Raw genomic sequence first — 14,604 nt, forward strand, 5'->3', positions numbered from 1 at the left:
ATAAACATTCAATGTCATTTTTATTAAGATATGTAAAAATGTAAAAAGGGAAATTATGGCTGACCTTTATATGATGAAAGGATAGTCTCCTTCCTAGAATGAACTGTTACAGCTCCAGCCAGGCAATTTTGTCTGGCTTGTGCAGTGGCTGTGTTGTGGGTTTGCCTTTCTGTGTTGCCAGAATGGAAGTGGCCAATATTACCCTTCACTATGTTGCTGACCGTGTGTGTTTGCTGGCATGCAACTATATGTTCAGAACCTCCCAGAAATGTGGCTTGAGTCATATTTATTCACTGAGATTAAATTAACCATTTAAAGGGATTTCTACAGTATTTAACTCCATAGAAACCAGAGTACCCCCCTGCAGAAACCATTAATTATATTTCACACAGTAAGCTTATAAAAATGGAGTGATCTTATTCAACACAAATGAACCCTGCAGGTCCAAGTTGCACAATACACTATTTACTGACAGATATCCTCAAATTAGTTGTACATATTTTTAGCCCATATAAGTGTGTTTTAAATACACAAGATGTGTTTCTTAATTGAACATTTCTCAGCATACGTTAGTGCTAGGTATCATCATTAAATCAGGAGCTATATTCAGAAGCCTATTATACAATGTAGATTCAAGGGTGTGATTCAGATCACCCACTTTTCAAGGCTGCCTGATCCTGGCTCCCTCTGCTGTTAATGAAAAAGGCAATTGGTCACATTCTAAATAGTCAAAATATTCTTGCTGTTGATTAAACAGAAAGCCAGGGTATAGCTGCCTAAGTAATAGCTGATCTGAATTGTTCATCACTTGGAATATCATGTCCAGCTCTCGGCCCCCCACTACAAGAAAGACATTGGTAATCTGGAGTGAGTTCAGCAGAGGGCCACCAACCTGGTGGGGAGCTGGAGCACTTGCTTTGTGAAGGGAGGGTGAAAGAGCTGGGCTTGTTCACTGGAGAAGAGACTGCTTTGGAGGGGGCCCAAGGGCCGCCTGTCTGTTCTTATAGGGAGGTTATTAAAAAGATGGAGCCAGGCTCTTCAAAATGGTGCATGGCAGGAGTGACAAAAGGCACAAACTTAATTAAAAGAGGCTCAGACTAGATGCCAGGAAAAACAGTCAGGGAGTGGAACAGGTTTCCCAGGGAGGGAGGTCGTGCAGTCTCTATCCCTGGACGTTTTCAAGACGCAACTGGATCAAGACCCTGAGCAGCCCAATCTGAGCTTGTAGCTGACCCTGCTTTGAGCAGACGGTTGGACCTTCCAAGTCTCTTCCATCCTGAATTATCCTATGAGCCTATAATCTGTGTCTCTTTACCATCTTTTATAAGATACCCACATTGTACATGGCAACAAAAGTGAGGAAGGAGAGCCTTGCTAGCACTTTTCAGACCAAGAACCAATACAACATAAAGGTAGAACACTGGGTATATGAATGAGAAGCCAAGTTTGCAGACATGATAGACATGATGCAACATGCAGTAATGAAGTACACGACATTATACATAAGTTAATGCTCCATTTACTTACGTGCTTTCCTGGTAATAACATCGATGGTTCTACTGGGAGGCCCATAGCCTGCACTATTGAAAGCAGAAACATCTACATGGTAGCGAGTATTAGGCTTCAGGTTTTCGAGTTTGGTTGAATATTCTTGATTGCTCACTTGTACCCGTTGTGCAGCTGCTTCTTTATCATGAGCAGCCCAGTAACGAATCTGTAAGCAATCAAATTGAATGATTACATTTAACATATTTAGTCAAAAAGAAAGTTTATAAAAAATTATGTACGCTAGGTATTTCTATACTACATACTCTGGATAATAAGCGAGCTCAAAGAAATCTAACAGCAATAGCATGGAATTCCTTCTACAGGCTATGATTTTAACCAAGTTGTATATAGACATAAAGAAATAGAAGTAAATTCAGATTTTATTATGAAACTTTTTCTCACAGTGGTTTAACTTGTTCTCAGCTAAGTCATTAGAAGTCTGGGAGATGGATAATGCCTTCAGAGAACAAGACTATTTTCTTTTTGCTGTTTTATATGAGCATTTTACTTTGAACTTTAATATTGTTTTCCTACACTACAGTGTAGACTAAACTCTGCTAATGTTTTCACATTTTTTTTAAAAAGTCTTACAAATTTAATCCTTTTGTACTTCTAACTAGGGAATGAGAAGTATTCAGGCATATTATCTGTATGCGCAGGTCTAGATACATGTACTTAACCATTTTCTAAAGTTCTTTTGCTAAATTAAATCATATTTCATAGTAAAATATGACATTTGTCAAAGTAGATGAGAAAGAACCTGAAAAAGCTTGGACTATGGGAAAAGCATCAATATAAGCTTGTAACATCTTAAAATCCAAAGTCAATTAACTGTACATAGAAATTATGTGAGGTTTTTTTCCAAGAAATTGCTCTATTCTACTTTAATTCATTACACATTACAAAGCACCAGTTTAAAAGAGAGTAATTCCTATGGAGTGATGCCATTCACACAGGGTCCTATTCTGCATGGCCTTGTGAGATGCAAATGAGAGTAAAACACTGTCAGTCTCTGGGTTTTGTCTGATTTATAACCATTTGCATAAGACTAAATTACTGCACTAACCTGAACGAGTGGAAAGCCATGCCCATTACATGTTGGTTGTGAGTGTTTTCACTCTCAGCGTTTCTGCTCGGTATCTGCCTGTTGTCATAATGATTTTTGGGTATGATACACAAGGACCTTTTAAAATCTTTTTAGGAAGAGGTTAATGTTGTTGGTAATTTCAGGCTCTAGGAAAAATCTTGCTTTGTAAGATCTGACTGGTGACATCAGGTATCCTGTTGTTTTATCTTTTAAATAGCAACCACTTTAACTTTCTGTTCTGCTGACATTAGTTTTCCTTGGAAACTTTATTTAAGGAATAGGTTAGAAAAGCAGATAGCTTTTCAAGGTGTTAATATCACAGTTCTCCTCTTTACAAATTATGGGCACAACCCTTGCTTGGCAAGGTCTTATTTTCTCCTGTTCACGTTTATATTAAAATGCTTAATAAAAACATTTGTTTTACCTCAGACCATGTGCTGTGGCTGAATGAGGTGAAGGAGAGGATTTCTGTTCACTTACTTCAAATGTCTTTGGACATGGTAACAGTCGATATCACTACACAGAGGTTATTCTCATTTAAAGAGTAAAGTCTCTTGTCAGAGTTTGTTGCCTCAGTCTTGCCCGCCACTGTTAGAGGTTACTCATACTCTGGTTATTATAAAAGTGACAATATCATAATGGCTTTTCTCACTCCTTCTTGGTGTAGAGAGAATCATATTGTATCTGCAGGCCAAACTGGCTCCCATTTTTAAATACAGCATGCATACCTGCCTTTCAGCAGGCACAAATGGGTAATTTTTAGTTATATGAATGTATGTCCTGCACAGTGTTTTGGAAGTTTAATCTACTAGCATCCTAAACATCACTTTCCTGTAATTTAGGCACTCACACTCATGAAATTCCCCCTTATCGAGGTGACTGTTTTACTGAGTCAATAGCCTTTGCCCCAAAATGAGTGAGGAATGTGCACCCAATCCATCCTGCAGGCTTCTCCAGCAAGGTGGTAACCTCCACTTGATGAATGATTTCAAAATTGCGTGGGTCTGAAACCGTCACAGTCATTTCAGCTGACGGTCTGATTATGATCTTCAAGTCAGATTCTTTTTTACATGATTATCATTAACAAACTGTTGCAGATAAGCTGCTGTTGTTGAATGCAACCATACCATAAGCTGTTAACGATGAGTGGCTGACTCAAGCGTGAGAGGGTGTGTACATCAGGAGCTAGAGGACGTCATGTCTATCTCTGTCCCTAAGTTCAAACAAGTTTCTAGACTGCAGCAAAGGGATGTCTGTGAAGTTCTAGGTGGCCAAAAGTTTCTTAGCTATGACAGGACCAATGGTAACTTTGTTGTTGATATTAACTGGCCGTTGAAGACTAATTAATTCATTTTTAGTATGTTCTATTATGTTAACTAAGTACCTGCTTTACCTAAAGATGACAAACACACTTTATGGGAAGCTTTTGTTAATCATGGGGCATATGCTGGAAGCCTTTGAATACCTCTGACTTGCAAAACTTTCTACAATCCTACCAGTTCATTTGCACTACAGTGGTGCTAAGGGCGTAATATAGCAAGTAATATACAGCATCAAACAAGACAAGTGAGAACAATGAATGAAAATGTAAATTACTTCACTGAGAGCATATTATATTTCAGGCAGAAGTAATATAATTTAAAAATTAAATTAAATTTAAATCCCAAATACTATTGTTCTTGGCAGCAGTGTTGTGGACTTAACTCATCCTATAGTGTGTGAACTGTGCGTCACACACTCAGAATGTTCTTCGTTACCTCTTCATTTAATATACAGTCGTATCTACATATTGGGATCATTGTAACTACTCTTGGAAAAGAAAAAAAATTGAAATAAGATGACTCCCTTGAGAGCTAAGAAAAAGTACTGTCTTCTTTACGCTATTCCTACATTATCTTCTCACTTATTATTCAAATACTTTAAAAGTCTCTTGAAATAACTTGGAAATTTCTGTCACTCTCTTGCCTCTGTGGAAGTGATACTAGAATTAATTGCCCTATTGGTTCAAGATACCACATTTTCCCACTTTCCTCAATAGGCCCTCTCTCTTTTTATTAAAGACCCTGGATAATAATGCCGGACAGTCTGCTTTTTCCTGGTGCTCTGCATTTACCTTGGTTAGGGTAACCCATAGGTAATGAATCCCCAGGGGACACGCGAGGGTATTTCACCCCAGCTCTAGAGGCTGGTGTAAGACATAAGCCAGCAGTGATCTGCGGGAAGGGAATGCCTTAGCCATCATGAATTAGTGCAGCCCTCCATGCTGAAATCAGGGAAAAACACTCTCTTTCATGGTCTTCTCCTCTATTCAAATTTTAATATACTGAAATACATCAGAAGTTGTTTCTGTAAGTAGCATGAAACAACAGCTCTCATATTCATGAAAGTTTTACATAGGAGAGACATAAAAGAGATACTTTACTCATATTAAGAAAGAATGCTAATAGCATATTTCAGTAAACAAGGGACAATGGTGGTAAGTACTGATGAATTCGTTTAATAAAATAAACACATCTATTGCATAGAAGCATCAGGAAATACAGATAGTGTCTTTGGTATTGCATGCACTGAAAAGCTGTGGCTTTTAGCAGGCTATTGCAAGAACTCATAAATCTTAAATTCTCTATATGGATGGAGATAGTTTTCATACTTTATCTGTTCTTTAAGTGTCAGCTGAGGATACTCCTCTGTAATGGCAAAATGCATCAGCTCACACTCATCACCATGAGGGCAGTCATCCCCACAGTATGCATTAGTGTCGAGAAAATCTGACTCCTCCTGGTGTGAAAAGCGTTATGTCACAGGTGAAATACCTTCAGGTGCTTTGCTCAGGGTACTCCCACCTCTTAAACTCTAGCATTTAGAAGTCAATTGTGCAATTTTCAGGTAATAATAAAGACCAAAATGAAACTGAGAAGGTGTTCTGGTGAATGAGGGATTTTGCTAACCTGTGTTATGGCTGAGCAGTAATTAAAAAATAAATACTGGAATATTTCTTGATGCCTATAGAGATAGAGCCTTCCAGACACATTCACTGGAATTTTATAATGTAGGTTGAGTGCTTCTTCCCCCACAACTTGTATTGTAACTTCACAAAAGCTATCTACAGCCTTGACCTTCCAGAAGAGCCCTCTCTATTTTTGCCCTGTCCCATGGCTCCTTCAGGATTGATGGGAGATGTGATCTTCAGGAGCACAAGACTTTCTTTTTGCCCTCAGCGTAGAAGCACAGGCTCGCCCTTTGCTGCTTTTCCCACTACTACTGGTGATTGCTCTAGAGAAAAAGATCTGAGACTTAACACCTGACTGACCTCCATGGGGCAGTAATTCATGCCTATCATCAGTCTGTTAATTGTGTAGCCAGATGGTTAGATATAACTAGAAGGTTACTTTAAAAAAAGACAAAAAAAAGAGAAGAAATGCATTCTAATGCCACTGCTCACTTTACATATTCAAGCCACCCAGTTCACACTGGATTTGTGGAAGTGTAATACTTCTCCAGAAATAAATGGATGAAGTTACACTCCAGCTATCCAAATAAGGCCACACCCCACACCTCTGTATTCATTGTAACAGAGCTCTCCACCCATTCCCAGGGTACCCCATCTCTCTTCAGAACAGCACTTATTCTCTTTTCAGCCCAAAGATCCTCCACACTTCTTGCTGTCTTTTTTCCTTTTTTCTATTAACTGTTCCGTGCATCCTGTTCTTCCCTGCTGAATCCTTTCCCCTCCCTTCTTTCCCTGACAGCAATTCAGATGGCTTTATGTAAAATAAAGTAAAATTTAAAAAATGGCCAAAAGTGGGTTGCCTACAGGAAAGTTCTCCCACCATGTTCTTTCCCTATTCATCCTCACCCCTCCAGCCTTCCTTCTCCCTTCCCCGTTACAACTCCCAGCACCCATTGCCATGCTTTATCGCCACTGCAGTCCCAGCCTTCCTAGTGCTCTCCGTGTTGCTGCTCTCTCCACACCCTCGCAAGTCCCTCGGTGTGTGCCTGCCCAGTGTCTGTTCTGGTTTTTCAGGGTGCGCAGGCTTCGTGCCCAGTTTCTGTGCAGACTGTCCAGCTCGGGAGCCCAACACTGCTACCTGGCTGGCTGGCTCGAGCTCACAGATCTGGGTACTCCACCCCGCTCTCAGTTACGACCATGAATCTGCCTATCCTATTCTAGTTGCACAGTCCCTATGAAACACCAAACCAGTGGGCTGCTTTAGTAAATTAGGAGTTACCGTTGATGTCAGTGTCTTAATTTCAAACCCCAGTGTCCTCTGCTTGCTAATTTTAAAACTTTATGTGTGTGCTATGTAGAATCAAGCTTTGTATGGGACACTATGCTAGTTCCTATTGAGACCTTCGCTATGATCTTGTTATAGTATCCCAAAAGTATTACATAAATATCACAGAAACAGAAACAGAGATCAGGAAATATAGAAACAAGTACTACTAATTAAAAGAATATTTATTCATAGATTTCAGTCATAAAAATACATTCTATGAGGTTACTCCAGATTTGTATGTGCTACTTAGGAACATAGAGGCTACCATCAAGCAGCCAACAACTTAAATCACAAAGCAAGTCACTAACAAACTAAGGCCCAAATCCCCATTTTGGAGTGCAGCCAAAGTAAGCCGGCTGTATGCTGCAGAGTTCGCCAGCATCCACTGCGTGTGGGTGATGTAAAGACTTCCATGCTGGAGTACTACGTGGCCATTTCTGCTTGCACCTACCCTGTGGCTCTTGTCATCTTTGTACAAGGACAAGAACGATTTTTACCGGTAGTACCACTTAGTCTTGGACCAGATGAACATACCTTGAAGCTTTTTTTCATGTAGAGAATAGAAACCATGAACAAAACGTTGTTGTCTTGCACAACAGCACTGTCTCTGTTATACTGGATTCTGGGCATTTGTCACCTGGTCCCACTTACTATAGGATTTGTGGGTAAATTATATTAATAACTGCTGAGAAATTAAATGGGCCATGAGTTAGTTACAATTTCATGTCCGTGTTGACAATTACACCCAAAACTTAATCTCAACATGTTTTGAGAAGGTAGAGATAGGCATTCAATTACGTAACATGAAGAGACAAGATTCATTTATGAAATAATGATGCTTTTTTTCAGTTGAATACTGAGCACATACATTCGTTAATGTGTTTTAGTAATGATGTACATAGCACCAAAAATAATATGTTTGTCAGGATGTGAAATGTATACAGCTAACAACTAAAGAGAAGTGAACCCCGAGAGACAGAATGCTAGAGTAAGAATTATCCTGGCATTTATCTACTGAAATTAAATGAATAAAAAGATATACAGTGTCACCTCTAAACTCACCTGGTATCCTTCCACAGATTTATCAGAAACATGGTGCCAAGAAACAGACATTTCAGAAGATGACAAAACTTTTACGCTCACATCTGTAGGTATTTCAGTTGGAGCTGGAAGATGAAACACATATTAAACATCTCATCTCATACAGTGATAGTGTTATACTGGCTTGTATTTCATATTATTTTCTTGGTATCAGGGGGCCGAGCGTGTTAGTCTTTAATCTATTTTTACTTGAGTAAACTTTAAATTCAGTGATGATCTGTATGGGAAATGACTCTATAAAAACAAAGCAGTGATTCTATTACTTGGCTCAGACTATGTATTTTTATGCTTCAACTGATTCTGTGCTGAAATTTGTGTAAATTAAAACCAGGCTTTGACAAATAGAATGAAGCATCCAGTGATCTTTTACTAAACTGGACAGCAGCTCACAGATTATGTACATTGGATTTTTAAAGATAGCTGCACACAAATATTCATGTGTATGTCACTTAGTCATGATGATACAAGGTTTTTATGAGACCAGGTATTAGATATAGAGCTGGCCAGTGGCACATATAAACTTGAACATAGGTGTGAAATAATCCAAGAGCACCCTTCTGTTAGGCATACATCACAAAGCTGATTTTGTTTGTGTTCTTAGTTCTGGACACCAGCCAATGCAGAATACAGACCATTATAACGTGGTACGCTTTTGTTCAGGGCTTAGAATATTAAGTTCTAGTTTAATTACAAGAAGCTGTTAATTTCACTGTCTCTTGCATTTTAAGTGAGGTAAGGAATTTAAAAAGGCATAAACTTAGCAATGTCTATAAAAGATAAAGTTTTCCAAGCTAAGAACAGTTCTCTGTCGCGAATCTTTTGAAACAAGTTGCAACAGACAGGCATGGCAGCCTGAGCTGAGGAAAGCTTTCATATACTTAATCTTCCAACTGGGCATCCAGTCAACTATGCATCAAAACAGCCACTGTTAAGGAAAAAATCAGTTACATCTCTCATGAAAAGTATCCTAGGTAACAAAATAATCTTATATGCAAAGTTAGCTTTTGTAATTGTCTTTCAATGACTGTTAATAATGCAAATGTATAATTAAAAAATGATACATTATTGCAAAATTGTTTTCACAATGACAGGAATTTAGATAAGCAAGCGGCCTGTGCACTCATTACTAGCAATCATTACTCACTACTAGCAATGGCAGGTATGACTAGTAGTTGTCAGATATGGAACTTGGCTTAAAACATGTGGGAACGCAGAAATTCCCCAGCCACTAAAGTGAATAAAGATGCCCACAGTTATAACTAGACATACATAGATATATTACAAAATACACAACTTAGTGGAAATGCTGTCATTATATTTATGTATGTATTCAATATTGTATGACCATATTGCTTTAAAATCTCACTAATACCTTTGAGAAGTTGTGTTGTCTGACACTAGTAATACCACTCGCTGATTCAGAGGTACAGAAGTACAGGTGGAATAGATGTGATCATCTAATCTGTTCCCAAATCACTGTCAGACTCTTCTCCATTGTATCAATTACAGAATTTGCCAAAATGTTTCATATTGAAAAGTTCCAACTGCCAGGGATTTTGCTGATACAATACTCTAAACAATATTTTGTCTGCTTATGCTTGTTTATGATCTCCAAATAATTTATATCCCTATTTGGCATTTATGTTCTATAAATATTTTGCAGGCTCTCTTGAGCCAGAAAGATGACATCAGCTGCTTTTCTCCAGACTTCTAATTCAGTAATTCTACCAATAAAAGCAGCAATCATGTAGGCCTCACAATATGTTCTCTTCACTGAAAACATAGCGGTCATCACACAACTATCTTCTAAGCATAACTATACAAAGCTAAGGCTGGGAGCCAGTGAACATGCCACAAGGTACTGAGGTGACTTTGTACAAGTCCTGATGCCAGCAGAAAAATCTGCAGAATGTTCTTTGGAATAACTTTCATTACATGTATTAGAAAAATTCCTTCTAACCCACCCTGAAGTTCCTGGATTTGATATGGTCAGTAGTCAGGGTCACAGCTCTGCACAGGAGCTGTAAGCACTACTGGTCAGGTTTGGAGCACCGTGAATCTGACTGTTTTGGTGGCTCTTGTGCTTGAAATCAAAGAAAAGAATTAGGTTCACTGAGCTTCTATTCCTTTCGCTGCCTGGATCTGGCATCATTTAACCGCAAGTGTTTCTATCAAGTGTCTGGACTTTGCTAAGTCTATGTTAGAACATCAGCAGCCACTGAAGTGACTTCTTTATCTGGAAGCTGGCACTACGGCACATTTGCTTTTCTTGTTTCTTTTGGAGCTACTAGGCTCTGCCATGTCTCTAAACTTAGAGAGCTACACAAACACACTCCCATCCCTGACATGGTTAGTATAATCCTAACATAAACACGTGGGAGCTTATCAGTCATCTGTCAATAATGTCTCTGAGAAAGGATGGATACCGAAATGTTACTTGGCAGATACGGCTTTTATTACACCATAGCTATTTACTAACTCATTTATACAATTGCAAAAACAACCGTTCTGTTGCTGTAGCAGCTGTTGAAGATGATATCCTAAGGTACGCTTTTCTGAGAAAAAGGATTAGTATTAACCTCTTCAGATAGCTAAGTGTTGCTAGCTTGAATCCTGAATTATCGTAAGAAACAAAAGGACTATTTTATCTTTTCTCTGTGTGTGGGTGATTTGTGTGCAAAGCTCCCATTAGTGCTAATGGGAATCATGAACATAAATCTCCCATAAAGGACACAGAGTAAAGAACAGAGTCGGAAGTGTGAGAACGTGGCCATGTTATCATATCCCTCCTTTTGGCTCTTTGGTCTGGATCTGTTGACTTTGTGAAGGAGATTCTGCTCTATGGAAAGAAAAATATGAACAATTCTTCTTTGGGTTTCTGGCAGAAATTAATAAACCAATTTTTTTTAAAACAGACTTGAGTGGTTATGTTGCAATTAGGATGTTGTATATATTTCTTCTGATTTAAGGTAAACCTTCTTCTAGTGCTTTCTCTCTCCTGCTGAGTTTGGAAATGTCATTTAAACTTGCATCCTAAAGATCACAGCATGTGAAATAATTCCAGCAAGAATTAAGAAAAAGATTTTACTGAAATGTCATAGAGGTTTTCTTAAATTATTCACTTGATAGCTCTAACACCAAAACCAGAATAAAGAATGTGGCAGGGATAATTTATATTAGACTCTAAACATGCTTGAAATATAACTAGATAGAACTAAACTATTATTCATTCACAAGTTTTGGGCTAAATTCTGATGCTGATCTACTTGAATAATAGGCTTTAGTGTAGTCTGTTAAGAAGAAAAAACCCATACATATGTCAAACACGTACTAAGATCACAGAGACATTGCTGGATAACAATGTAAATGTTTTAGATAACAAATACAAAGGTCAGAATTTCTTTTTTTTTTTTTTTTTTTTACTTCCTAAGTCTTTTAACAAGCTGTGTGAAAAATCTTGAACACTTCTGTATATTGCTCATTCAGACCTCAAGTACAGCTCTGCGTTGCATGGAAAATAGAGTCTGAAGTTGTTAATTCAGAACAACTGCAAGTGTTGTGTGCGAGCAATATATACCCTCCTTGCTAAAGGTGTATGTTGTTGTGTTAATCAGTGTCAAGGACCACGTTCTCTCTACTGATGCTGGTAGTGCTGATCTGGGCCCTCAGTGTAAAACTTCTCTGGAACCTTTACTCACCGTCTTGTGCTGAATAAATGACAGCAGTGAGGCTGAATGGTCCATCCCCTTTGTTGTTAAAAGCTTTCACTTTTACTTGATACTGGGTTGAAGGTGGCATTGATTCATCCTTGTGGACATACCGGCCAATTTCAGGATTAGTAACTGTAACTCTTCTCCATTCTTTCTCACCAAATGGCTTGAAAGCCACTATATAACCAAAGTTATTGCCATAGTGGTATTCTCTTGATAAAGGCTAAAGAGGCAAAAGATAAAACATTATTTCTTGTAGTCAACTAAACAAATGGATCTCTAATGAAATACAAATAATACAGAAAGCATTGATATATGCATTGTAAAACCACTGAACTAAAGTTCCATTTTGTTTTGGTTTACTTCTACGGTTTGCTCCCCCCCACTTTAAAAATACACCATCTTCCTTTAAAAATACACCATCTTCATTATGCAGATCTGCAGTAGTAGCATATCTGCTACTAAAATATTTTAAGATCTTGTTCCTCATCCAAACTCAGTGCAAGACACATCATGGTATCTCCTACAGAAAGAAAACAAGAATGATTGTGTACTAAAACTGTTGTCAGCTGTAGCTAGCAAAAAAGGCTTTCTTAAGGAGCAAGTGATAGTGGATATGTAACACGGACACACTATGCAAGTATATGGGTCCATGTGCACGTGTGGAGACAGATATTCTTGCGAAACAGAGAGAGAGAAGAGAAAATTTATGTGGTTGGCCTAAATTACATCAATTTATCTAAAGTTAGTCACCTAGGCAACTTGCACAGCTGATGAAGAGAGATGGACACATTCAAAGAACGATTAATCCTACCAGTTTTCACTGATGATGGAGGGGGTCCAGTTGCTGGTTTAGACTACCCACCTGGCTTCTAACTGGTAAAATTTAAGTGAACTGACTCCCACTTTCAGCATGAGCATTAAAGGTACCTATCCAAAATATTTCTTAAAATTATAGCTGATTTCCTATACCTAGGAATACTAGAAAATGCAAAATTATGGAAGACCATCTGCTATAATGAATTTTGCTTCATTCACCAAAGCTCTACATTCAGTGACCTGTCCTCAGTCCATGGAGCCTTTACCACAACTATTAGACAGTGCATCTGGCCAAAATCATGTCATTCATCAGTCCATCTGAAGGCTGACCAGATGCATCACCTTTTCCCATACTGTAAACCTCAAAGAGATGAAATAGCTTATCTTGAGGCAAAGGTCCTGGAGCAGTAGAACAGAAAGTAATAAACAAACAGAAAGTAATAAAAAATAAAAAGTAAACACCTCCTCAGGTGTTTGCCCACTACTGTGGCACTTCAGCCAACATGTGTAGAGATACTCTGATCAAGGATTTATGAAACTTAAGTATTAATAGTGGAACAAGCCAAAAAAACCCACCCTAGCTCACAAATTTTGATGTTCCTATTTGTTTGAAGCAAAAATTCTTTGAGAAACAAAATTCTGGCGAAAACACACTGATTTTTTTGAACAATAGGAACGTTTAAGTTTTGACTTCAGAAACATAACGCATGGATTAGAACACTAGTATACATAATACAACAAGAAAAAAAATAAGGCAAACACAGATGTCGGAACTCAAAATTTGGAAAATGTCTGATAAGGACATATGAACAATGATGGAACTTCTTTTCTTCATGACAAAGCTTCCAGGAGAAATGTACAGAATCAGACCAAGGGCTGGGACTTCTGACTTTACGCAGCTTAAGGTTAACTGACCGCTGCCCTCGGTGTGCCAGCTATCAGATCCCATTGCATCCTGTTTTATCTGTTGCTGCTGTAACGTTTCACCACTCTGCAACACCAGTGCTGAAGTCACAAGAATAGCAATACAGCAATATTAAAAGCAGGCAGCCTTCAGCTGGGTGAGGACAGAAAGCTGGTTCTAGATGAAGCTCCCTAGACACCAGTGCTTCAGCTTGGGATCATCACTGGATACAAGCAAAAACCAGCTGTGGGAGTAAGGCCCAGAATCCATCAGGATTTACCATCTGCAGAGCTCAGTAACCGCTAAGTTTCCTCTTGCTTGCTGTTCTTTTTTCCCCATACTTAACTGCATCTCTAGCAGAACAGTGGCTCAGTTCAATCAAAAACTGGAAAGTGGCCTCAGCACACCATGACTAGGGTTAGGGCACCCTTCTAGAACATGGGATATGTATGGACAATCTTCTGGACTGAGTGCCTCTTGCTTCCTGGGTGGGTACTCCAACCACGACTCCATGTTGCAGAAGACAACTGACTGATGCAGCTGACTGCAGGTCTCTACATACGTGACTTCCTTGGCTTTTCTGGGGAACACGGGTGAAATGCTGATATACGTCACATCTGAATTATAATGGAGCTTTAGACAGTGGAAAGATACCCATCTACCTACAACATGACTTCTGAAAACACATGAATGACTTAAGTATAATTGGTAATTAAGATGACTGCCAACAGATAAAATTCAAGAAACCTCTCATGCCAAAAAAAGAGATGGATATTTGGTCTCTAGCTGTGACGCTAACCACAAGCCACCAGGCGAAGACTTTAACTACAAATCAGCTATGAGGAAAAAAAGCCCTAGATAATCTATTTTATGTGCTTAATTTTTTGTGTGTCAGGCATATTCTGAGTGTACCTATTGGATGAGGTATAACTCATGTCTTAGCTTGTTTTCTGCCTCAGGCCTGACTGGAGATCAGGTGAAAATGGGATACCTACTTTCCCAGAACAGCTAACGTACCCTCATGTACCTAAGTTTAGATTCACAGACAACCTTGCAATTCAAAAAGTAGAAGATTTCACAGTCTGGGTCACCTTTGATAGCTCGTCTTCTGAATCTATCATTGTATGTAGCTGCTTAAAATAAATCACAATCCTATCT

At 38.6% G+C, this 14,604-nt stretch overlaps 1 protein-coding gene across 1 annotated transcript in view; it reads right to left on the reverse strand.

The window, feature by feature from the left end:
• CNTN1 (contactin 1) overlaps positions 1-14,604 on the reverse strand; it is a 99,252-nt gene that overhangs the window by 19,991 nt on the left and 64,657 nt on the right. Inside the window, exons 17-19 of the mRNA XM_082308077.1 lie at positions 11,712-11,946; positions 7,975-8,078; positions 1,528-1,714 (exon numbers count right to left, since the gene is read on the reverse strand). Coding sequence (XP_082164203.1) covers positions 1,528-1,714; positions 7,975-8,078; positions 11,712-11,946 — 526 coding nt within the window. The remainder of the gene's footprint in view (positions 1-1,527; positions 1,715-7,974; positions 8,079-11,711; positions 11,947-14,604) is intronic.

Source organism: Platalea leucorodia (genome assembly GCF_965183815.1).
Source record: "Platalea leucorodia genome assembly, chromosome: 4".
NCBI classification, from domain to species: Eukaryota; Metazoa; Chordata; class Aves; order Pelecaniformes; family Threskiornithidae; genus Platalea; species Platalea leucorodia.